The 24,689-nt window shown below is 48.9% G+C and overlaps 2 protein-coding genes across 8 annotated transcripts; one reads left to right on the top strand and one right to left on the bottom strand.

Annotated features, from left to right (window-relative positions):
* Positions 1 to 1,779: 1,779 nt before the first annotated feature.
* Positions 1,780 to 6,303, top strand: Pnck (pregnancy up-regulated nonubiquitous CaM kinase). 7 transcript variants are annotated; one of them, XM_021656383.2, is made up of 12 exons: positions 1,780 to 1,832; positions 3,095 to 3,164; positions 3,516 to 3,647; positions 3,934 to 4,008; positions 4,105 to 4,243; positions 4,446 to 4,569; positions 4,775 to 4,850; positions 4,945 to 5,057; positions 5,138 to 5,216; positions 5,288 to 5,375; positions 5,502 to 5,643; positions 5,909 to 6,303. In XM_021656383.2, exons 2-11 carry the CDS (start codon positions 3,097 to 3,099, stop codon positions 5,634 to 5,636), a joined length of 1,029 nt encoding a protein of 342 aa, XP_021512058.1. In that variant the 5' UTR covers positions 1,780 to 1,832; positions 3,095 to 3,096; the 3' UTR covers positions 5,637 to 5,643; positions 5,909 to 6,303. The 7 variants fall into 7 exon arrangements, with proteins under 7 accessions (XP_021512058.1, XP_021512053.1, XP_021512056.1 ...); XM_021656378.2 differs by lacking the exon at positions 1,780 to 1,832 and adding an exon at positions 2,214 to 2,339; XM_021656381.2 differs by lacking the exon at positions 1,780 to 1,832 and adding an exon at positions 2,372 to 2,584.
* A 12,835-nt stretch (positions 6,304 to 19,138) lies between these two features.
* Positions 19,139 to 23,207, bottom strand: Dusp9 (dual specificity phosphatase 9). The gene is made up of 4 exons (XM_021656403.2): positions 23,012 to 23,207; positions 21,887 to 22,446; positions 20,888 to 21,328; positions 19,139 to 20,582 (listed from the first exon to the last, which is right to left on the bottom strand). Exons 2-4 carry the CDS (start codon positions 22,401 to 22,403, stop codon positions 20,251 to 20,253), a joined length of 1,290 nt encoding a protein of 429 aa, XP_021512078.1. The 5' UTR covers positions 22,404 to 22,446; positions 23,012 to 23,207; the 3' UTR covers positions 19,139 to 20,250.
* Between the last annotated feature and the right edge of the window lie 1,482 nt (positions 23,208 to 24,689).

Here is a 24,689-nt window from a genome sequence, read left to right as displayed (position 1 = left end):
TTTTATAGGGTGTCATTTAACTGACGCTGATCTGGAACTCTAGCCTCCACTACCCAAGTGTTGGGATTGCAGGAATGCATCATCATGCTCAGCTTGTGACGTTTTTTCTCAGTATGTTGTATAGGCCTCCCACGTATCCAGGACTACAGGCCACTTGCAGCTGAGTGATTTTTTTCACATGACTAGACACATACAAATTGCTTCATGAGTGCTGAGAATGAAACATAATTGGCAGAGTTCTAGCCTAACATATATAAAGTTCTGAAGTCCAACTCTAACACTGCATAAGAAGGGGTCTGGTGATACAGGACTATAATCCTAGCATTTGGAGACAGAAGTAGGAGGATCAGAAGTTCAAGGTCATTCTCATCTATATAGTAAATTTGAAGTTGGCTTGGAATGCATGGCACACTTTCTCAAAAATAAAGAACCCCCCCCCCCCATGTGCTAGTTAAGGTGCTACAAAAACACCACGACCAAAGCAACTTAGGAAGAAAAGGGTTTATTTCAGCTTATACTTTAAAGGTAACAGTTTCATCACTGAAGGGAGCCAGGACAGGAACTCCAACAGGACAGGAATCTGGAGACAGAAGCTGAAGCAGAGGCTCTGGAGGGGTGCTTCTTACTCACTTGCTCCCCATGGCTTCTCATAGAACCCAGGACAACCAGCCCAGTGGTGGCACCACCCACAATGAACGGTACCGTCATACATCAATTAGTAGTAAAGACAGTGCCGTACAGCAGGCTCTAATGGAGGCATTTTCTCAACTGAGCCTCTGTCCTTTCAGATAACTCTAGCTTGTGTCAAGTGGACATAAAACTAGCCAACATATCCCTCAACAACAAAAAAGAAAAAGCCAAACCCCCAAAGAAACAAAAATCACAAGTGTTATACCCATCCCCAGATCAGGAAATAGGCCTCCATTTGGTATCTGCTGTTCTCTGGGAGTCTCTGAGGCTTATCTTGCTTAATGTGGATGGTTTCCAGTTACTCAGAGACAAGTGTGTATGATACATTTGTAACATATAATATTTGCAAAATAGCAGTTATTTAACTTTTTTTTTCATGACTCTTCCTCTTAATCATCATCAGGGAGTGAGACATTCTGGAGCATTGGAGATTTGCAGGGATCTTCACAAGAACTGCGTGTCCTGTTGTACCCCTTCAGCTCTCCCCTGCCTTTTCATGCCACCTGAACAGGTGACGGGATTGGATCTAGGCTCAGTTAACCGAGAGACAGCTGGAAAAGGCCAGGGGGCAGGAGCTCAGGACACTAGAGTCTACAACTTACCTTTAGTCCCTGTGACTTGGCAGAGGCCTGGTGACAGACTTGTCTGGATGTGCTCCTGTGACAGTTAATAGACCCTCGTTGCAGAAAGGACACAGCTGTGGTAGGGCTACAAATCACCTTGCCAGGTGTTCTTCCCCAAAGCACCTGACCCAACCCAGAGGAGGCATTCAGAAAATACTGAAGTCAACCTTCACCCAACAGTTAGAGGATTCCTCCACATCACCTTCACCCCATGCAGCCCTATCACAGCTCTGTGTCCTGAAGAGGGGATAGAGTCATGACCTAGAGAACTGGCAGGCACAGGCAAGGGAGGCCTGTCAGAGGAGGCAGTGGGCCAGACTAATTAATGAGTAGACATCTGGCAAAGATGGTCAGTGCATGCAATGGCCAGGGGGCAGGTGCAGAGGAGGCTGAAGGGGGAAGAGAGTCATCAGATCCTGCAAGGACTCCTAGCTTGCTAGGGAGTGGCGTATGTGCCTCCAGGAGCCACATGACCTCAGCAAAGGAAATGCTGTGGTGCAAAGGAGGAAGGCCACGGAGGTAAGGGTGGAAGCAGAGGGAGTCAGACAGTGAAGACTTAAGGTGTGATGTCATCAAGGTTTTGGGGACTGGCAGGGACTAGGAAAAGAGGCTGCTCTATAGCAAATGGCCTAGGCACTCTGTTTGTGGACAGCGTGTTAAAAACAGCAGGGAAGGCAGACAGACAGGCCCATGTATGGCAACACTTTTGCACTAAGTCACTGGTAGTGCAAAGGCCCTGGGGCCTCCCACTAGGCTACCAGGGCACTGGAGCACCCAGTCGTCAGCAAGCATAACTAAGGAGCCAGACGGTGGTAGCCAGAAACCTGGAATTGCCTTTCAAAGCCCCCTGCAGTGCTGCGGCCAAAGCCACCGAGTGCTCTCCTCCTCGGCTGCCCAGGGCTCGCGGGGGCGGGGGAGCGCGCGGAGGAGGCGGGGCTGGCGGGCGCGGGCGGGGGGCTCGGCGCCTCAACAGCTACTGCGCGGTGGTGGTGGCGGCTGCGACGACGACGGCGGCGGCGGCTGCAGGTCCGCACCGCTTGCTTGCAGCTCTGGGTTGGGGGCAAGCGGGCGAGCGGGGGCAGACAGGTTGGGGCATACAGGGTCCAGTTCAAGGGCCACCTTAGCTCCGCAGCCCCTTCCGCCGTCGTCCTCCCCCCTCCCGCGCGCACACCTGTCACGCCCAGCGCGGCCCACGCAGCTCTGGACGAAGGCGGTCGAGGTTGCAGAGTCCCCCCACTCGGAGGCGCCAGGGACCAGGCAGCGGTTAGGTGGTGCGTGGGTGGCTTTGGTCGTGACAGGTGGCTGCGAGCAGGTTCGCCAGTGCATTCGAGCGGGTTGGTAGCCTAGGTGGTGTGTGCTCGAGCTGTGCCACGGTGGAAGGTCTGGTGGGGGAGGGGTACGGGCCTTATACTTGGAGGTGGGCCTGGATGAGCCAGGATGGGAGTGTGTGGAGCCTTCTGGAAAATAGCCGGCAGCACTGGCTCCATGTGTGGAGACAGAAAGGGGGTGTCGTAGTGTTGGTGGCCTACACTACGTATGCTCCGGATGCTGGAGTGGGGGAGCACAGGCTGGCAGCAGCATACCTGGAAAGGAGGTAGCATGCAGTGGCCTGCCTCAGTGGGAGTCTGGCCCTGGCTCTAGGAGAGGAAAAAGGTGTACTTGGGCTGGGGAGGGGATGACACCATGTTGAGTTGGGGGGGGTGATCTAGCTTGATGGGCAAGGGAGCTGCATGTTGCCAGGGGGCCTCGCTCCATCCCCCCACCCTCCCCTCCCCCACCAGACATGCTGCTGCTCAAGAAACAGACGGAGGACATCAGCAGTGTCTATGAGATCCGGGAGAAGCTGGGCTCGTGAGTGTGCATGCTGGGCTGTGGGAGTGAATGCCTGCGTATGTAAGGGATGTGCACATGTGAGAAAATGTGCGAGGGAGCTTGTGAGTAGTGTGTGTGGTGTGAATTGTGAACATGGGGGTGAATTGTGAGGTATGTTGGTGTCTGCGTGGGAGGTGGTATGTGAATGTTGGTGAATATGTCAGTGCGTGTGAATGTGTGTGAGGTGGCGTGGAGATGTGTGTGCATACTTGTGGGTGTGTGTGTTAGGGTGGGTGGTATGGTCTGAGCATCTCCTCCATTTCTGCTCTTCCTCCTCCTCTCACTGGCATCTTCCCCCTTCTTGCCTCCCACCATATGGCTCTGCGGCAGAGGTGCCTTCTCTGAGGTGATGCTGGCCCAGGAAAGGGGCTCTGCTCATCTTGTGGCCCTCAAGTGCATCCCCAAGAAAGCACTTCGGGGCAAGGAGGCCTTGGTGGAGAATGAGATCGCCGTACTTCGAAGGTGCTCCCACTTTTCCCTTGGGCTGGGGAGACCTGTGGCCGCAGGCTGAGTCCTCTTCCCCTTTGAGTCTGTGTGTCTCCATGGCAACAAGAGGCACCTTATCCATCTGTGCTTTATAAATGGCCTACAGAAGTGTGTGTTCTAGGAAGACCTGGGCTCATGGGGGGCAGGGGTTGGTAGGGAATGGGAGCCCGCGTGAAGGAAGAGAAGGGGAGGGCTCAGGATGGAGGTATTCTAGATGATGAGGCTGAAGTGGTCCACAAGGAGCCTTTTCTGTCTGTTTCAGGATCAGCCACCCCAACATTGTGGCTCTGGAGGACGTTCATGAGAGCCCTTCCCACCTCTACTTGGCCATGGAGCTGTGAGGAGGGCTGCTGGGGAATGGGCAGAAGGGGGTGCAATGTCTAAGTCTATCCCCAGGTCTGTTGACCTCTGGCTTCATTCCTTCCACCTCCAGGGTGACAGGTGGTGAGCTGTTTGACCGCATCATGGAACGTGGCTCCTACACAGAGAAGGATGCCAGCCACCTTGTAGGGCAGGTCCTCGGTGCTGTCTCCTACCTTCATAGCCTGGGCATTGTGCACCGGGACCTCAAGGTGCCTGGCTGTGCCTTCCACCCTATCCCACCTATGTCTGGCCCTGAGTGTCATTTTTTCCCCTCCAGCATTGACTCTGGGAATGGGGAAATTAAGTCTGGGTCTGGGGAAATTAAGGGTGCTGAGGCCCAACCACCCTGTCCCAATGCTGAAGCCATTCTGGGACTCATAAGGCCCTTTCACTGGCCCCATGTGTCAACAGCCTGAGAACCTCCTCTATGCCACACCCTTTGAGGATTCCAAGATCATGGTCTCTGACTTTGGCCTGTCCAAAATACAAGCTGGCAACATGCTAGGCACAGCCTGTGGGACCCCAGGATATGTGGGTAAGAAGGAAATGATCTAAGGCTCACTGTGGTGGGTAGGGAGCCGGTGACCCTGGGGATACTAAGGCTCTTTGACCTGGGGCAACTGCTACCTGTGGCAGTCTATTCCTGGGCTGAATAGGTACACTAGGTGGCCCTCAAGGGCATGACATGTGTGCAAGCCTGTGCAGACATGTCTGTCTGTCTGTCTGCCTCTGGCCGCCAGCCCCAGAGCTCCTGGAGCAGAAACCCTATGGGAAGGCCGTAGATGTGTGGGCCCTGGGTGTCATCTCCTACATCCTGTGAGTGACTGCTGCGACAGCTCAACTCCTGCCTGCCTGCCCCTGCTGGGTTGGGGAGGGGTGGACATCTGGGTGATTCATCTGTGGGTGCCAGGCTATGTGGGTACCCCCCCTTCTACGACGAGAGCGACCCTGAACTCTTCAGCCAGATTCTGAGGGCCAGCTACGAGTTTGACTCTCCCTTTTGGGATGACATCTCTGAATCAGGTAAGCGAAGGCTGACCCTGTCCTGGGGAGTGCCAAAGGGCAGCAGGGACAGGTCAGACTGACCTTGGCCTCTGCTCCAGCCAAAGACTTCATCCGGCACCTTCTGGAGCGCGATCCCCAGAAGAGGTTCACCTGCCAGCAGGCCTTACAGCATCTTTGGTGAGTGGGATGCCTGGTGGGTGGCACAGGGGTGGGAGAGAGACCTTGGCTGAAGCCCAACTTTTCTCTAGGATCTCTGGGGATGCAGCCTTAGACAAGGACATCCTAGGTTCTGTCAGTGAGCAGATCCAGAAGAATTTTGCCAGGACCCACTGGAAGGTGAGCACCCAAAAAGCGATTACCGTGCTCCTGTTTCAGGCTGGGGCCCCTAGTGTCTTGATGCTGGTCTTCAAATTGGTCTTGGTGCTGGGCCCTCCTTGGCCTGACCTCACTCTCTTTTCACAGCGTGCATTCAATGCCACATCATTCCTGCGTCACATCCGTAAGCTGGGGCAAAGCCCAGACGGTGAGGAGGCCAAGCAGGGTATGACCCGTCACAGCCACCCAGGCCTCGGGACTAGCCAGTCCCCCAAGTGGTGAAAACCAGGTGTGTAGACTCTGCACCCTCTTGGGAACTAGCTTGTTAGGGACCCTAGAGAATGGTAATGAACTGAGTGGGGTCTGGAGGGTTAAGGGCAGAAAGTGTCAGAGAAGGAGAAGCTGGACAGAGGGGTACAGCAGACATCTTATGCTAGTAGGATAGGGGCATGATCCCAAAGCTTGGGTAAGATGCTGGGAAGGAGCCAGGAAGGTTGGGCACCTCTTGAACCTGTTTTTCTCTTCCTCTTTCCCCTCCCCTCCTCTCCTCCCAGGTGGATGCCAAAGAAGGCTAAGTGGACTGACTCCAGCTTTTCTCTCCTCTGGCCCTTTTGGTCTCCTTCCCTGCCCCTTGTCCCCTGGGGTGGCCTCTTTTGGAAAGTCTGAGACTGTGGGTGTGGTGCATGGCACGGGGTAGGGGGCTTCCTCAGTATGTCCCCCAGCCTCTACCCTTACCTATGGTGGAAGCTCCCCTCCCCATGTTGTTGCTACCTTCTGTAGAAACTGTGGAGGCGTTCACAAGTGAATTTGGGGGCCATCCTTCCTGCACCTTGCACGCCCACATGCATCGCATGGCTGTTCTGTGCTTTCTTGACTGTGGGTGGTCCTGCTTGTGTCATGGCTCTTCAGTTCCTCTTCCTCCCAACCAATAAAGACAAACAGAACAATGCCTTGGTGCTGAACTGGACATGGGATGAGTGTGGGGTTGTGGGTCACTTCGAGGAAGGACATGAAGGAAGCAAGTCCACTGCTAGTGGATCTGCACAGGGTCTTCTGCTCTGCCTCTTGTACCTTTTTCTGCTGGGATCAAGGCACAGGCACTGTGGCTAGTTCAAGGACTTCCTGATTCTGTCCCTCACAATGCCACCAGCAAGTGGCTGCCTGCTTGCCCTGGGTCTGAGAGAAAATGGACGCCAGCAAGATCTACTGGGATGCCAGCAGGGGGCGATAGCAGGAGGCATAATTCAGCAGCAACAACAGCAGCATCTGCTCCAGATCCCCAGGGCTGTACAGATAGATGCCCTGGGCTGGAAATCGCTTGAGCCTGTGGGGAAGTGACCAGAGTTTGGGATACTTCCCTCGCACTGCTGCTTCTGTTGTGATGAGCTGTGGGCTATTATCTGATTCTAGTGGCCCTAACCCCACTTACCACCAGTAGGCCAGGACTCCAGAAGCCTGTCTTTTTGGGTCCAGCCAGAGTATGGAAGAATCTCTGCTTACTCTTTCTCCCTTGCTCTAGCTTCCAGTATATATGGTGGATTTTAGAACCTGACTGGGACGTGTGTGTATGTGAAATCTTGTCAAATTTTGGGAGACACTGAGGCCCAAAACAATGCTGGGCTAGGTTTCAGGGGCAGAGCTACTCTGGGTTTCAAGATAAGAGCCAGAAGTTCTGGAAGCAAGTGGACAGCTTCCTCCTCTGTGCTCATGGTTACCCCAGGCCATCCTGTGCTTCAGGCTTTGGGCCATGTATCCCTGACATGCTTGCCCAGTGTCCTGCTATTTCCCCCATGAGGTCACTGGAGGGAAATCTTGGACATCCGGTACCATAAATGGGTCTCAGCAGCTTGCTTTACTCACCTCCAGTGACCTGTCCTGGGGCCTCACTGTCTTTTGGTCACCTTTGCCAGTCTCTTTTGGCTGCCCTATACATCTCATCTTTTTCCTCAGTCATGTAGGACACCTATCTATTCTTATTTTGTTGACGCAGTACTGATTGAACTTCTGCTCTGCAAAGGAAGGCTCTTAGTGGGTGAAGGGGGTGTTTTTTAAAATTTATTTATTTATCCACTTTACATCCCTATCGCAGTTCCTCCCTCCTCTTCCCCTAGCCCCACCCTCTCATCGTCTTCTCCCTTTCCCCCTTCCCTTCTCCTCAGAAAAGGGGAGCCCCCCAGCCTATTCTGGCATATCAAGTCACATCAGGACTCAGTGTATCCTTTTCCCCGGAGGCCAGACAAGGCAGCCCAGCTTGGGGAAAGTGATTCAAAAGCAGGCAGCAGAGTCCATGTCAGAAAAAGCCCCTGCTCTAATTGCTAAGAGACCCACATGAAGGCTAAACTGCCCATCACTTACATATGTGTAGGAGGCCTAGGACCAGTACATGCATGCTCTTTGGTTGGTGGTTCAGTCTCTGTGAGCCTGAAGGGGGTGGTTTTATGGGGATGATATGCACAAGAAAAGTATTCATCTAGCTACTATGGCAGACCTAAGGATGAGTATCAGAGCTAGCCTTCCAGAAAGAATCAGCACTCAATTCAGACCACCAGCTCTTCCGGACTAGGCGTAAGGCCAGATCTCTTCAGCTCCCTTGACACAGACTAGCTTTGGCACAGGGTGCAGTATGCCCTTATCACCAGCAGGGGATACTACAGGCATATGTTTAGACATAGATAGCCATCTTTTATTCCTTTACTATCCAGGGCAGGAGCTCAAATCCATTCATTGCTGGCCAACTCCCTAAATCCTGCCCTACATAAATCTGAACTGGGGAGAGAGGTCCATCCTGCTCATTTTGGAGTGAACTGCCAGGGACACCCCTGGGTCATACAGAGGCAGCATGTCCTTTGTCCTTCTGAGATCTTTCCATTGGAGGAGAGCACTTTGAGAGAGCAAGGCTTTGGGGTCACCTAGCAAAGTGACTGACTCCTCTGCCTGTTACTGGAAGACAGAAGCGCTGAGACAGCATTGCAGGCTTAGGCACTGAGGCTCTATGACAGAGGAAGGAGCCACACCAAAACCCGGAAGGGGACAGAATGCTGCAGAAGCAGCATTCTTGTCCAGTTTGGGGTGAGAGCTAGGCTATAAAAGTCAGGTGCTGTGAATCAGGAGCTGAGTCCAGCCTTTCAGGGACAGTCAGCACTTGTGGGTATAACAAGAAAACATTGCCTCACCAGATCTTGGCCAAATAGGGCTCATGCTCTGTCTTGGAACAAAACTGAATGGAAGAGGTTTCAGAGAAGCTCAACTTGTAGGGCCACACAGGGGACAGATATGAGCTGGTTTTATTGTTGTTTTGAGACTGAATGTCATGTAGTAAGCCTGACTAGCCTGATACTTGCTATGTGGCCATGGCTGGCCTTTAACTTCTTGAGTGCTGGAATTCCAGGTGATGTGGTGCTGGGGAGCAAGCACTCTGCTAACAGACCTTCATCTCCAACCTGAGATGGGAGCTCTTTAGGAGTTGGGTGGACGGCCTTGGCAACAAATGTGGAGAAATTTCAGCTGGGATGGCTTTGGGGGAGAGGTAGTAAGAACATTTTTGGATATGGTGAATTCGAGATGCCCAATGGATCCAAAGTAGAGAAAAAAAAAAAAAAACTCACTCTTTACCCTCCTCTTAGCAAATATGTACCTAGCTTTAGAGCTAAGATTTATGGAAGGATTCTCTCTTGTAATAAGAAGGAAGCTGACAATGACTCTTTATTAAGCATTTACCTTATGCCGGGCTTTGGAAAGCTTCATGTGTATTCACTTAAAGCTCTCCTGTGAGCCTGGCATGGTGGCACACATCTGTAATCCCAGCACTCAGGGAAGCAGAGGCTATGAGTTTGAGTCCAGCCTGGTCTACAAAGTGAGTCCAGGACAGCCAGAGCTACACAAAACAAAAAACAAAAACATGAAATAACCCCTAAAACAAACAAAAACAAAAAACAAACAAACAAACAAAAAAAGAACTCACCTGTGAACAAGGTAGCTGCTTTCATTATCAACATCCTTATTATCAATGTGGGAAAACTGAGGCACAGAAAAGCTTAGTAACTGAGCAAAGGTCAAACAGCCTGCGGCAGAGTGAGAATCTTAAAACTGTTCTTTCACCCTAAATCATCCTGCCTGCTTCTGTGTGAGGGAGGGGGCTTGCTTGGGACGTAAGGATTGGGTAAATTAAGAAACAGAGAGTTCTCTCAAGCCCCTCTTATCAGTGTTTCCAAGGAGAGAGGGTAGATTTCAGTTTTGACTTTAAAAGATTTTGTGTAACTGTTAACCATCCTCTGTGTCTTCATTTAATGTCCTGTTAAATAGAAACCAGGGAAATCTTCCAATAGCAGTAGGGGTAGGGATAAGATCTGGACCCTAGAAGATCCTTCTAGAGCTCAGGGTGAAGAATAGCCTAGAAGTGGAATAGGAATGGTGACTCGGAAACAGACATTTGAGGGTGCACATGAGGAAAAAGGCAAATAACACAGAGAACGTTTAGCTAAAGTGGGACTCAGTGGAGGTGTCCTATCAAGGGAAGAGCAGAAATTCGTCATGGGTGAGCCAAGGATGTGGTCAAGAACCCAGGAAAGAGCTATGGATGAAGGCCCTGTGGACTGACAGTGACTGAGTTGGCAATATAGCCACAAGTTCCTTCCTGCCAGGTGTATGCCCAAAGGATGTGTTATGGGGATCACACACAAATAGAGGCATTTTGCCAGCTCAACAAAAGTACCTCTTTAAAATACTTTTCAATATATTCAACCTGATATGGCCATTTGAACAATATTAAAACCTCACCCTAGCCAGGCAGTGGTGGCACACTCCTGTCCCAGCACTTGGAAGACAAAGGCAGGGTTCGGGGTCAGTCTGGTCTACAAAGTGAGTTTAGGATAGCCAAGGATACACAGAGAAACCCTGTGGAAAAAATGCAAGCAAACAAAAAATCCTTTTTCTTCCAATATTAAAATTTTTTATTGGGCTGGAAAGATTGCATAGTTGTTAAGAGGACTTGCTGCCCTTGCAGAAGACACAGGTTCAGTTTCTAGTACGCACAGCTGATTCACAATAACTCCAGTTCCAAGGGATCCAACACCCTCTTCTGGCCTCCAAGAGTGCCAGCCATGTATGTGGTATACATACATACATGAGGGCAAACTAATACACATAAATTAAAATAAATCTTAAAAACATAAGCTGAGTGTGGTGGTGCAGGTCTCTAATTCCAGCTTCTGGGAAGCAGAGGCAGTCAGATCTCTGGGATTTCAGGGACATCCTGGTCAACCTAGGAGTTCTAGCCAACTAGGTCTATACATTGAGACCCTGTCTGAAAATTTTAAAAAAAAATTTTTTTATTGGGATAGAATTCACTCACAGTACAAAATTCATCCCTTAAAGTGTAAATTTTGTCTAGGCATGGTTGCCTAGGCCTGTAATCCTAGCACTCAGCCTGGGATACATGAGTTACTGCCTCACCCTCAGCCCCACTATCATGTACAGTTTAATAAGTTTCACAATCATCACTGATGTCTAATTATTACAAAAGGAAACCCTATACCCATTAGTGGTTACTCATCCCTAGTCATTCAAGGATATTTTCTGGGCTTTAATTTGCATTTCTTTGATGATCATTTATGTTATATACATATTTTCATGTATTTATTAGTCTGTGTGTGTGTGTGTGTGTGTGTGTATTTGAGGCAGGGCCTTTCATTGGACATACTGTTCATGACTTACGTATCTGAGTCTACCTAACATTGGACTTCTGATCTTCTTCTTGTTCATTTTTGAGTCATTTGTCTTTTTTGTTAATGAGTTCTTTATATTTTCTAGTCAGTAGATCTGTAATTTGTAAGTCTTTTCTCCCACTGTGTGGGCTATCATTTTACTCTTTGCTGCACAAATGTTTTAAACTTGTGATAAACTCCAATAGTTTTCTTTGGTTTCCTGTGCTCACAATATATGTTGTCTGACTTCTCCTGGAGAAATATGAACAAATGTCTGTTCATCTCAGACCACTGATGACAGACCAAAGAAACGATTCCATCAACTGTAGCTCAGTGAACTGCCGAGTTGACTGGTGTTCCTTACAGGAGCACAGGTGAAGGGTTACTTACAGGAACATGGGTGACTCAAAGACAGCTGTATCTCTGCAAAGCCTATCCCAGCACAGATGATGGATGACTCATGAAAACTACATCCCTGGAGCTTCCTGCACAATTTGCTAGCAGCTTGGCTTACAGTTGTTTACTGCTTTTCTAATCTTGGGGAAAGAATCTTGTAAATTTTTGAGCTCTTAAAGCCTTAGAAATGTCCTTATTTTCCTGAACCAAATAAGTTACATGACCTTCCCTCCTCTCTCCAGGAGGGAATATTTCAGTTTGGAGGACATACCTATACAGTCATATGTAAAGAAATATTGTGTAGGGTGGGTGAGGTGGCCCACACCTGTAATCTTTGCAATCTGGGAGGCAGAGGCAGGCAGATCTCTGTGAATTAGAGGCCAGCCTGGTCTACAAAGTGAGTCAAGATCAGCCAAGGCTTCAAAGAGTAAACCTGTCCGAAAAACAAAACAAAAAAGAACTATTGTCTAATCCTGATTACAAAATTGATGCTCATATTTTCTTTTAAGTGGTTGTTGTGTTAGCTTTTTGGGAATACGTGGATAAGCACATATTCACTCCAAATAAGGCACTAACAAACCAAAGAAATCATTCCACCATGGGACCAGTACATTTATTTGGGATTACTTACAAGAGCGTAGGTGATGGGTTACCTAAGGACCATGGGTAACTTGCCAGGAGCTGTACTACTGAAGGCCTTTTCCTCCTTTAGAAATTGAGAACTATTTATATATCCTTGGGGAAGGTTGGAACCAATGGACCTCATGAGCCAGATAACCACTTTCAAGAGGGAACATTGGGGGTCCCAGTCTTGACACTCTCTTGCTGTAATCACAGCTGCTCTGATTTCAAGATGGTAATGCCATATCATGCTGAGGCCAGCACCCCACAGCAGTAGTTTAATTTCTTCATTTTTGTTTTTAATATATTTTGAGTTGATTTTTCTATGCCACTTGACATTAGGATCCAATTACTTGTGCGTGCACGTGTGTGTGCATATGTTGTGTGATACTTTTTCCTTGGGACAAGTGAACAAATGTCTTCTCTCCCAAGACAGGGGAACTGCTGACAGACCAAAGCAAACATAAAGCTAAAGTTTAGCTTAATGAATTAATGAGTTTGTTAGGCTTACTTGTAAGAGTATGGGTGAAGGGTCACTTACAGGAACATGGAGAAATCAAAGATAACTGCATCTCCAAAAGCTACCTCAGAATTGGTGAGAACAGATGAACGAAGGAACTCCGAACATCTCTGCACATGTTTCAGCTCAGTGGTTCAGAGAATGTCTCCTTAGCAGTCCTCCTACTGTATATATAAACTTGGAAAGGGCGGGGCCTCGTGGAAATAGTAAGTTTCAGGGACTTCTGCAGACTCCGGGTTGTTTACTTCCTAAGTCTTAAGGAAGAGCCTCCTTTTAGAACTTCCTGAATCCTAATGAACAAACTTCCTTCCAAGATGGAGTTTCAAGTGAGATGAAATTGTTACTGAACTTTGTGTGTCTGTGTGTGTGATGTTTGTATAGTGTATGTATGTGAATGTACAGGTGGTCAGAGCAGTGTCTTGTACATCTTCTATCATTGTCTATCTTTTAGCCTTGAGAATGGGTTTCTTTCGAACCAAATGCTCACCATTTTGGATAGGCTGGCAGGCCATTGAACACTGAGAATCTACATGTCTGTGCTCATCCACCAATGGGGTTATACGCACATGCAGTCATGCCAGGCATTTAATATGAGTGGTGAGGATTTGAACTCAGGTCCTCATACTTCCAGAGCAAGCACCCTTATGTACAGAACTATCTTCCCAGTCTGCAACTTTCTTCTTTTACATAGTTTGTCAAGTTGTCCTGGCACTATTCTTTCTCTTTCTCATTTTTTTTTTTTGAGGTGGTGACTCACTATGTAGCTTTGACAGTCCTGGAACTCACTATGTAGACTAGGCTGGCCTTGAACTCACAGAGATCCTCCTACCTCTGCTTCCTGAGTGCGGGGATTAAGGTATTATAGTACATGAATTATTGTAGCTATGTGATATGTTTTGAAATCAGGATGTGAGAGTCCTCCAACTTTGTCCTTTTCAAAATCGTTCTGTCTACTCTAAGATTTTTTGCATTCTTAACACCGGTTTGTCAATTTCTGAAAAAAAGGGCAGCCAGAGTTTTGGCAGAGATGATATCATTGAATCATTAGATAATCTGTAGGTTGTGATGGACCAAATGGGTTTGCTCTCAATTCATGTGTTGAAATTCTACTTGTCATTAGAATTCTAATTCTAATACTTGGAAACTGGGCCTGTAAGGAAGTAATTAATGAAGTAATCAGGATGGGACCACTATCTGATAATATTAGTGTCCTTAGAAGAAACACCAGAGAGTTCACTTGCTGTGTTTCTCTACAGGCACATACTGAAGAGATGTGATGTGAGGACACAATGAGAAGCTGGCTGGTAGCAAGTCATGAACAGTGTTCTTGCCAACCTCTGAACTAGCTGGAACATTGATTTGAGCCCAAGAAGATAGGAAGGGAGACCTGTTACAGCAAAATAACTTAGAGTGCTGAGATCACAACTGACTCTAGGGAATCTGACACCATCTTCTAGTCTCACAGGTATTCACAAATATGTTTTCACATATATAAATCAATAAAAACAAAATAAAATCTTTGGAAAAAGCGGGAAACACATTTCAGAGAATGGTTGGATGCAGTGTTGGGAATGAGAATCAGAGCTTTGTGCTTGCTGGACAAGCACTCTAAACAACTGAGCTCCATCTGCAGCCATAAACTTTTAGTTTTTAAAGTCAGGTTTGTGGACTTTTTGTTTGATAATACTGTTTCTTTTTCTGCACTCTGAATATATCATTCTGCTGCCTTCTGGCATACTTTGTATCTGACCAGATGTCAGGTGTTTAATTGCCTTTTGGGGTCCTTTTCTCTCTTGCTATTTCTCAATTTGTGTAGCTTTGTCTTTATACGGTGACTGTGAAGTATCTATGAGTGGCTCTCTTTGTGTTTGCTATGATTGGGTTACAGTTAAATTGTGTCTCCCTCAAAGGTTTATGGGTTGAAAGACTTGGACTCCAGGGTGGCAGGACTGGAAGGAGGTGGCCCCTTTAAGTGGCAGAGCCTGTGAGAGGTGCTAAGGTCATTTGGGGTGTACTCCTGGGAAGCAGTTTTGTGTGACCCTTGAGTTCTAGGATGTGCTGTTATAAAATGAGAAAGGCACACAGTTCCCCATAGTTCCTCTGTTTCTGTATTGAGATGTGATAGTCACTCGTGCCATTGCTATCATCTATGCTCTGAGGTGATTTAGCTAAGTCGTGGCCCTTTCCTGAGGGTCTTTTTTATGTTCTTTCTGCTTTAAATTTAAATTTCTAAAACTGTGACCTAAATTCACCTCTTTTCCTCATTATTAACCTGTGGAAGAAATGACTTTATACTGAAACATTGACTGATACTTAGTTTTTCTGAGTAAGGTTTATTGAATTTCTTCCATCTGATTATTTTTCATAAAACTTTTTTGTAATGGAAGTTTTGGCTTCTTTGAAAAGTCAGTTATGTTATGTAAATATGGCTTTATTTATTTATCTATTTATTTATTTATAGTTTCTCCAGACAGGGTTTCTCTGTGTACCCTTGGTTGTTCTAGACTTGCTCTGTAAACCAGGCTGGTCTCAAATTTACAGAGATTCACCTGCCTCTGCCTTCCTGAGTGCTGGGACTACAGGTGTGGGCCACCACACCCAGCTATGTAAATATGTTTTTGTTTTAATTCCAAGTGTGGGATTTTAATTTCAGTTTTAGTTTGTGGACAGCTGATAACTGTCTCATGCGGGGCATGGTCATTGTCTGCTGGTAATGGTCTGCCTTGTGCAGCACAGAGACGGGGTGGTCTAGGACTGTGAGGGGTATAAATATGAGAACCCAGAACGAGAAGGTGTGGCATATGGTCGTGACATGTGTCAACTGGCAGTTTGGAGAGATCAGAGACTGGTGGTGTGGCAGCTTGGAGACAGACAGAGAGAAACAAAGGTTTCAACACAGTGGCTTAGAGGTGACTGCTGGCTGCATCTACTACTGATGGAGATTAATGTAATCCCAAAAGAACCCATCAACCCTAAACAGCCGGGAGAAGTAAAGAGATCTGCAACCCTTCTCCCTACTAATCTTCTCTCTCCTACCTAGCATTGGTGGTTGGAAGGGAGGGGCTTTAAGGAACCCCAAATAAAATACTTTTAAAATGAGTGTTACACTTTTTTTTTTTTTTGAGGCTCCCTGTGTAGTCTTGACTGTACTGGACTCACTTTGTAGACCAGGCTTGCCTCAAACACACGGAGATCTGCCTGCTTCTACCTCCTGAGTGCTGGGATTATAGGTTTACACCACTGCACCTAGCTTCATAAAACTTTGAAAGTATTTAATCTTTGGTTTTTTAAAATATTTATTCTGCCTGTTTAGTGTAGCTATTTCCTCTTAATAGAAACATTCCCCCAAGAGGACTAAGATAACTTATAAAGCTCAGGAAGTTTATAAAACCTAGAAGGCTCAGGAAGCTCTTGAAACAAGATTCACATGGGCCTGCCCCAAGATTATGTAAGCAATAAGCAATTTTTTTTCATTTTGTTCCCCAAAGACATTTTTTTCCTAGCCAGGGCTTCTCTGTGTGTAGCCTTGGCTGTCCTGGAACTTCCTCTGTAGACCAAGCTGACTTTGAACTCAGAGAGCCATCTGTCTCTGCTTCACAAGTGGTTAGATTAAAGGCAGGTGACACCACTGCCCAGCCAAAGATTTATTTATTTTTTTTAATTTTTATTTTATGTATATGTGTGTGGGCCTGAGTGTATGTATGTGTACCACATGCATGCAAGTGTTCTTGGAAGCCAGAAGAGTACATTGGTTCCCCTGGAACTGAAGTTACAGGTGGTTGTGAGCTGCCTGATATGGGTACTTAACCCAAGTCCTCTGCAAGAGTTACTCACTGACATCTCTTTAGCCTCAGTAGCAAACATTGTCTGAGGAGAGACTCTCCAGTAGGCCAAGCGGCCTGCAAGTTGTTCAGGGACTCCAGAGACAGAGATTTCATGAGTTGTTTACCCATGCTAAGATAGGCTTTTTGGTGATGCAGCTGCCTTTGAGTCATTACGCTCTTGTAAGTAACTCCTCACCAATACCCCTGTAAATAAGTCCAATAAACTGATTGGTTTACTAAGCTAGAGTTGGGTAGAATTGTTTCTTTGATTTCTTGTTTGGTGGTGAATACATGTTTATTCCTATCTTCCCCAGGAAAAGTCATCAACAGTTTGTTTTTCTTTCTCATTCTTTATATATCCAGTTTCACACTTTGGATGATTAATGCTGTCATCTTATTTTATGCTTTTTATTTATTCCACTGTTCCTGTTTCTTCATTTCTCTCTTGACTTCTGCATTAACAGAGACTTTTCTTTCACCATTCATGTTTTCCTCTTATAGTCTGGAATTAGTGTACTCTGTATTCTTTCTAGAAGTTGCCCTAGAAAACTAGTGTGTGGTTCATTGCAGAAGGAGTTAGGAAGTCTTCACCATGCTAAACAAAGCCAAAGCAACTGAAAAACAAAGCACTCCATCAGCCATCCTCACCAGGTTGGAATGGAGCAGGCACAAACACTAACCCAAGGAACCCAGGAGCCACCCAGGATGATTGAAGACCTGCTACACAGAAATTGCTTGAATCACAGAGGCTCAGATTGGAGAGGCCAAACTATTAAAACTTGCACAATTGCATGCTCTTGGGGGCTTTCTCTTTAGAAGCCTTGTAGGACTCACATAAAGAACAAGCTCATGATGCTGGCTGGGGAAGAAAACCTGCACATTTAAAAACTTATCCAAAGCATTCTATTTTTTAACAAGGCCTGTCCTCAGGAGAAGCTTCACAAAGACAGAGTCTGCCTTGCTGGGCTTTATTGAAGTCTGTGGCAGGGGTGGGTGGACCTGGAAAGGGAATCCTCTATGGTCATCTTACCTCACCTTTGGGGAGACAAAATCTGAGAAGCATAGGTCAGGGGTACAGGCTCCCCAAGACACACAGAACACTGTAAAAAATGGCCTCTCCCTACCACTTCACTACTACACCACAGGAGATCGTTATTGTGATTCTTTTCCCCTGGTAATCAGGGGGTGACATTTTATTTTCACTCAACTTTGGCCCAATCTAAGTTCAAGATAAGCATTCATACTCATTTGTTTCTGTAGGGGTATCTGTCAAGGTCACCTATTACATTTGCTTGATGCTGTCACAAATTACCATAAGTTTAGTGACCTGCCACAGCACTTTCCCTGGTGTGGTGGTAGTACTTGCCTATAATTCTGGCACTTGGGAGGTGGAAACAAGAGGATCAGAAACTCAAAGACATACTCAGCCTCACAGTGAACTCAGTGAATCTGAAGCCAGCCAGAGCTTCATTTCCCCCTGCCAGAAAGGGTGGGGAGAAAAATCTCATAGTTTTATTCACTAACAGGTATGGGAGGCTCCTGGCTCCTGGTCGTAGGCTGTGTCCCAGGCCATCCTCACTGTTTTTTTTTTTTTTTTTTCTCAGAACTTTTTGCTTATTTTCTTACAAGCTCAGCCATTTGGTCACAGGGTTTTAAATTTCACCCACATTTCAGGGCTTTTGGACCAGGAGTGCAACTTAAACATCTTGCTATTCCTGAGTCCATTGCTGCAGTTGGGATATTGAATGCCCATATTTAAAGGGCTTAGTCCCTCAGGTGGTGCTACTACTGGGAAATGGAGCCCAGGGGGAGGGGAGATGTCCTCTTGAGTGGTGTTTGGGGATCTCAGTCCCTTCTTCTCTTTCCCATCTTGCTAATGAATTGTCCAATTGTGTTTCACTACACACTCTCCCTATTTGATGCTGCCTTGCCATAGGCCCAGAGTGAAGGGGCCAATCAGCCATGGTTTGGAACTCTGAAATGTGAACCCAAAATCAATCTTTTCTCTCTCTCTGCAAGCATATTGCCTCAGGTACTTGTAGTGTGGACTGGAAACCAACTAAAAGAGCCAAGCCTCCATTACATTCTCCCCTAAACATGCTCCCTACCCACCGTCTGCTGCCTTTGTCTTCTTTAAGCCTTCAAAACAGCTTCCCAGGCCTGCCAGCTGCAGTGTGAAGGCACTGGCAGTGTTGAGAGGAGCCCTACCTGAAACTTAGGTGACCCAATGATGTAGGCTCTACTTAACACTTCTGAACACCCCACCTTAGGGCTCTCCCTCCCCTTGCCCAGGTTTGCGCAGCTTTGATTCCACATTGTATGGTATAAAAAGCCCATACCTTTCCCTGTTAAAGTCCTGGTCACCCTCAGTATAATACACAGGCCACTTTGACTCACAGCTTGGGGATTCACTTGCAACTTCATGACTGATTTGGGGTATTTGATTCCCTACTGTCATTGTGACACTGGCCACACGCTACATCACATTCCCCTTTGGAAATGAGGCTCTAAACATGCAGCTTCTTCATGTTTGATTCACTGTTGTACCCCAGTCCCTGAAGCATGTGCTAGAATAGGAGTTCAAATGCGTTGTGAGTAACCTGGTAGCCAATAGGCATTGTACATTGGTAGGAAATGATGAATGGATGAAGGGCAGGCTTCCCTTTCCTCTCCCTCCTTTCCCCCTAGGAGCCCAAGAAGCAGCAGCGTCTCTACACCATATCTTATATAAACCATTTATTCAGGAGGAACAATTAAAGAAGGTGATTATGATGTGAATTACAAAAACAAATAAGCACAATCCTTTCCAGGTTCAAAGACAAGATGGTCCTGCTGCCACAGGTACTGCCAGTCCCAGGCTGAGTATGTGAGTGTGCTAGTGTGCATGTGTGAACACACACACACACTGTCTACAAAGGGGTGTGGACTGCAATAAATGACCATGTGTGTGTCTGCAGCTTGGCCCCTTCCCTGCCCCCCAAACCAACAGTGGCTGTGTGAGACACACAGCAGCAAAATTGAGGCCTTCATCCTTCTCTCCTTCTCCCTCAGCTCTCACTCTGAGACCCCATCTCCTCTGGTGGCAGTTTGACCACCCTCAGTCACAAAGAGTCTCAGTGATCCTGTCAAGACATCTGGGGGAGGAGGAAAGAAACAGTCAGGGCACCAGATGTGTGGCTAGGATTCTGCCCATTAGCTCCCAGGTCCATGCCTTCCCATGTGACACTACCCAGCGAAAAGCAACCCCAAGAGGCTGCCCCTTGTGGATGCCAAGAGCAGCCATTGTGTTTCTGGGTCCACATCTCAAAGCTCCATGAAGTTTAAGCCCTAGTCAGAACAGCAGTAAGGAGATGACACCAGTGAGAGTAGTGAGGCCTTTTCCCACAGGTGGACATTTGGGGACAGGGAAGGAACTGAGAGCAGGTCCCTATGGCAAAGTGTGACATGATCTTCCTGAAGAGGAAACAGCAAGAAGGGCCAGGGTCCAGGCAGCAGACAGTAATCTGCAATAGTCTCTTGGATAAGAAGCCCCACTCTCACCCTGAAAGAATTGAGTAACAGTCGAAGAAGAGGCAGGTTTTGGAGCGTGGTCCACCTTAAAGCAGTGCGGGTTAGGCCCATAGCCATGGGCCCACCCATAGGCACATGTAATAGAATCTGGGGCTGGCCCCAAGTGGGTAGGGCAGGTTTCTGCTCTATTCCTGCCTGGCTCCACCACCCCCTCATGAGGTATTGAGCTTTCCCTTCCCCCCTCCCCCTGCTTATGGTTGCATCCCATCCCTGCTAATACAAGGGGTCACAGGTAGGGACCAGCCCAGCAGCCTCATAGGGCTTTATGTGAGGTCTAGCTCAAAGACCCCATCACTGGTGCTGGTAGGGGTAGTAAAGTAAGAAAGTGGGTCTGAGACAGTGGACTCTGTTCCCCCACTGCCCTGCTCCTCAGAACGATTCTCTTCTAGGTGCAGACTTCTCTCAAAGTCTAGCAGCTGCCTCATGAAGTTGAAGTTGGGTGAGATGTTAGACTTCTTCCGCTTGACCAAGTCGTAGGCATCATTAAGTGAGATGTGAAGCTTCTGCATGAGGTAGGCCACGGTGACGGTGACAGAGCGGCTGACCCCCGCCAGGCAGTGGACGAGCACTCCACAGTTCTGAGACAAGGCCTCGTCTAGGTAAAGCAGGACAGACGCCCCCAAGGGTCAGCATGAGTGAGGCCAAAGCTAAGTGAATTTCTGGGGGCATCATTACAGTCTCCCCACTCTTCCTAGACCATATTTGGGAAGTTTCACTGGGAGTTGACCTGTACCTCCCCAAGTGTCATGAGGGCTCTGCTAAGCTGGGCAGGAAGGCAAGAATTCCCTTAGAGGAGAGGGTAAGTAACAGAAGACTGACAGGGAGTCAGTTTGGTGGGTGGAGACAGGGAGAGAGACAGGTGGGTGGGGACAGGTGGGGGGTGGGTTAGGGAGGACTCACCAATAAATTCAATGGCCTCTGGAAAGAACTGGGACAGATTCTGGCTCCAGTGGTCAGAGATGGGGATCTGCTTGTAGTGGAAGTCACCATTCTTCTCAAAGAGGTTAGGGAGATTAGGGGTGACATTGAGGATATAGCAGATGTTAAGCTTGCCCAGGCAGTCCAAGTTAGCTGAATCTTGGGCACTGCCTAGGTAGAGATTGGGTAGGATCTGGACTGGGACAGGTGGTAGCTGCCCAGATGGAGGGGATGTGGTGCCACAGCTCCCAGATTCGCGGTCAGCCTCCGATTCGGCATCAGAGAAATCAGAGCTCAAGCACAGACCGCCCAGCCCCACCACAGGCACTGGGTTAGGCCCTCTGGCCACACTTGGACCAGCTAGACCACTGAAGCCGGTTTCACACAGGTGAGGACACTCGGCCTGGAATTTGCTGAAGCCACCTGTCAGGAGAGAAGGGGGATATTTTGCTAATACAGCCTTCTGGGCAGCCAGGTATCCCAGGCTGGGGCTATGGAGCTGACTCTACACAGTCCAGGAGGAAGGGGGTGTTGCAGATATTGCCAAAGGCAACGCAAAAACCAGCAGATTCATCTATACTGGAGCTCTACAGGTGGTGTGGTGTCTGGTGGACATGTTTCCACCCTCACTCAGCACTTGTGGCTATTCTCTGGATGGTTACGTGCCCAATGTAGTCGCTTGCCCTAGGCAGCATCCTGTGAACCAGGTTGCCTCGTGTCAATTCTCCTCATATTCCAGACTTATAAAAGAGCTTGGAAGGATGATCGACTTGTCCAAGGTCATGCTCAGGTCTGCCTTTCCAAAAGCTGTCTGCCAGGTCATTGGGAGGGAGAATCTTAGCTACATTTTAGACAAAGTAAGATGGAGTTTGCCAAAGGATAAAGTAATTATGAAATTCTCCTGGGAAGGCAGGACCTATTCTCCTGTCCCGAGGCCACTCCAGGCCTGTACCCTCTCTCAGCCCACTGGCCCTCACTTACCCTGTAGATAGTAGGCCAGGTAGCCTTCTTCCCGTAGCTTCTGGAGCATGATGCCCAGCACCGAGTCAGCATCCCATTCTTCGGTCTCGGCTTCGGCTTCGGCCCCGGCTTCAGTCCCGGCTTCGGCCCCGGCTTCGGCCCCGACCTCAGCTCCGGCCCCGACCTCAGCTCCGGCCCCGACCTCGGCCCCGACCTCGGCCCCGACTCGGGCCTCGGCCCCAGCACAAACATCGGCCCCGGCATCTCCAGGCAGGCACAGGCCACTACCCTGGTCGTACAGGAGCACAGGAGCAGGGGGAGGAGGCTGCAGCGGTGGCCCAGGCAAGAGCGACCGCACCGACAGACTCCCTCTCCGCAGGCGGCGCAGCATCAGCGAGGGCAGGGACACATTCAGCGCCCCGCAGACGCGCGCCGATTCATACAGCTCCTGGCTGCGGCAGTCCAGCAGCAGAATCTGCGGGCGCGGGGACGACAGCTCCTGGCGCAGCCACAGGCTTGATCGCCCTAGTCTTTCCATGGTCGCGCAGCGATCGGCACTTCTGCACGTCGGACAGCAAGTGCTGTAGAGGCAAGACGCGGAGTGAGTGCAAGTTTGTCTCTACTCCTGCAGCGTGGACCAGGCTACTGAGATGGGAAATCAGTCCCTGTCCTGAGGGCAGGCGCCCAGTGTCCCCTCAGGGACATTCCTCTACCTCCTGCTTCTCTCCTCGCCTTCCACCCACAGTGAGAAGACCAAGGAAGGTGCCCCAGGAAAAAGACCCTAGGTTGCTGCCGCTAGGGCTCTGCTCTCTGCCCCGCTTAAATGGAGTTCGTGTGAACCCCAGAAGATAGCTGGGTGGGTTAGTCTAGCTGCCTCCTGAATGAAGGCTTTTTCTGAGGTGCTAGGAGGACTAAGACCAGTTCCCTCCACACCCCCTTTCTGACTTTCTCACTTGCTCTGGTTTCCATCACTCCCCAACTTCGCCTTTAGATGTGTGGAGAAGTTGGGTTCAAGGCCTGGATCTCTTCTATGGCCAGGAAGACCAAGAGAACGGGGTCACCGAGGTGATGGGCCTCGGTGAGTCTTGTAGGAGCTGACCCGGCCCCATCCCTCCCTACCCCAGGAGAGAACAAAAGGAGAGAGACCTGAAGCGAGATCCAGAGGCAGGCGGCTGCGCGTGGACGTCCTGGCCACAGCTAGTGCCTCTGCAGGAGGCAGGTATCGTCCCTGGAGAGAGAGTCCTCAGGCTCAGAGCTCGGAGAGGGCGGGGTGGCAGAGCAGGCTCGCACGTGGAAGCCTCGCCTCGCGCCACTCGTGTGCTGGCAACTTCCCGGCAGCCGGATCCAGCTTCTACCTTGGAAGCCTCTGCCTTCGGACCGACTAAGTAGCAGCTCAGAGGGGCGGGGCGGGGCGGGGCGGAGGGGCTGTGGGGCGGGCTCAGGGGGCAGGAGAGCCAACTAATGCGAGAGAACAGCCGGGTGGGAGTTGCAAGCCGCGGGCTGAGCTAGGGCTTCCACCCAGGCGGGACAGGGTCGGGGCAGAGGCCAAGGGCAGGTCGGGGGCCCAGCAGGCGACATGTTGCAGTTGCCCCTGCTCGGCGCCAGTCTGGTCCCTGGAGGCAGGAAGAGGGGTGGGGACAAAAGCCCAGAGCCCCAGAACCAGAAACTGCCTCAAACCACTCACTTAATAATCCTGCGCTATCAGCCCTTGTCTGGAAGTAGATGCCTCCCATCTGTATAATGGGCTAATCAGAGCTGTCTAATTTGTGCTACTGTGAGATGCCACTGAAAAACTAAAGGCACAAGGCAGCTCCTGGGGCCCCTATTCCCATGTGGGCTTCATTTGTACTGGCCTGGCTAAAGGTACTCAGGAATTCTGGGCACCCGACTCTAAACTAGGCAGGGGATACTGTGCTCTTATCACATGATGAATCCTAAGAGTCAATTCTGGTGCTTCCCCATAGCCTCCTTCCCATAATACCCTGAATGGATCCACGCGGAGGGAAGTCGCTTTACTGCAACACGCTCCTTCTGTCTTTTGCACTGACCGTGGCTGCTGAAGTCATTATTTCAGTTTCTGAAACTTCAGCTTGTCCTCCACCCTGTCCCATTCCAGAGCACCATTCACCCCCCCCCCCCAAGGGCTGGTGGACTCCCACTAGCCCACCAGGCAGGTGATGAACAGGAGAGACACACGAGGACTCTCCTTGCCTGGGTCCTCCAGTCTAGGAGGACACACAAACAACATGCAAAGATACTGGATAAGGTAATGGGGTGATAAGTGCTGACAATGAAAAGAGAGACAGGGTGGCTTCTGAAAAAGCCCCATCTGGCCATATGTCCTTTCTCTGCTAAAAGCCCAAGAAAAGCAAATAACAGTGTTAAAGGAAAACACACAACAGATAAGATAAAGCTCGCACAAAATAATCAAAGGGTTAAGACCCCACAGATAAATGAGTAAGGAACTCAAGGACTGCGTACTCTGCCTGAAGGAAGGAATGTGATGGGGTAAGAATATTTGGGGAAAGGTTGAAGCTCAGGCAGAGAAGGAAAGCCGATTCAAAAAAACAAGGAAATACTTCCCAGTCACTACATTAGTAGAATGTTCTCAAAATGAGAACACCCAGTGTTGGTAAGGCTCTGTGAAACAGGCATGCTGTTCTCATCCTAGGGGGGATTTTGTTTTGGTAGTTTGGAAATGAATGTAGAACCAGACGAGAAAGCTGGATGGGTGTGGTGGCTTTGGGAATGCAGAGGTGCTCCCGTCTCTGTGAGTTTGAGGCCAGCCTGGACTACAGAGCTAGTTCTAGGACAGCCAGGGTTA

This window comes from Meriones unguiculatus, chromosome X, assembly GCF_030254825.1.
Source record: "Meriones unguiculatus strain TT.TT164.6M chromosome X, Bangor_MerUng_6.1, whole genome shotgun sequence".
NCBI classification, from domain to species: Eukaryota; Metazoa; Chordata; class Mammalia; order Rodentia; family Muridae; genus Meriones; species Meriones unguiculatus.
This window is presented reverse-complemented; position numbering and strand designations above follow the sequence as displayed.

Bases quoted from the DNA above. Each gene is read 5' to 3' on its own strand.
- Pnck (XM_021656384.2), top strand. From the start codon at position 2,850: ATGCTCCGGATGCTGGAGTGGGGGAGCACAGGCTGGCAGCAGCATACC. The intron at 4,009-4,104 runs GTGAGGAGGGCT...TTCCACCTCCAG, and splicing joins CTCTACTTGGCCATGGAGCT to GGTGACAGGTGGTGAGCTGT. The intron at 5,058-5,137 runs GTAAGCGAAGGC...CCTCTGCTCCAG, and splicing joins GGATGACATCTCTGAATCAG to CCAAAGACTTCATCCGGCAC.
- Dusp9 (XM_021656403.2), bottom strand. From the start codon at position 22,403: ATGGAAAGACTAGGGCGATCAAGCCTGTGGCTGCGCCAGGAGCTGTCG. The intron at 21,329-21,886 runs GTAAGTGAGGGC...CTCTCCTGACAG, and splicing joins CCTGGCCTACTATCTACAGG to GTGGCTTCAGCAAATTCCAG. The intron at 20,583-20,887 runs GTGAGTCCTCCC...TGCTTTACCTAG, and splicing joins AGAGGCCATTGAATTTATTG to ACGAGGCCTTGTCTCAGAAC.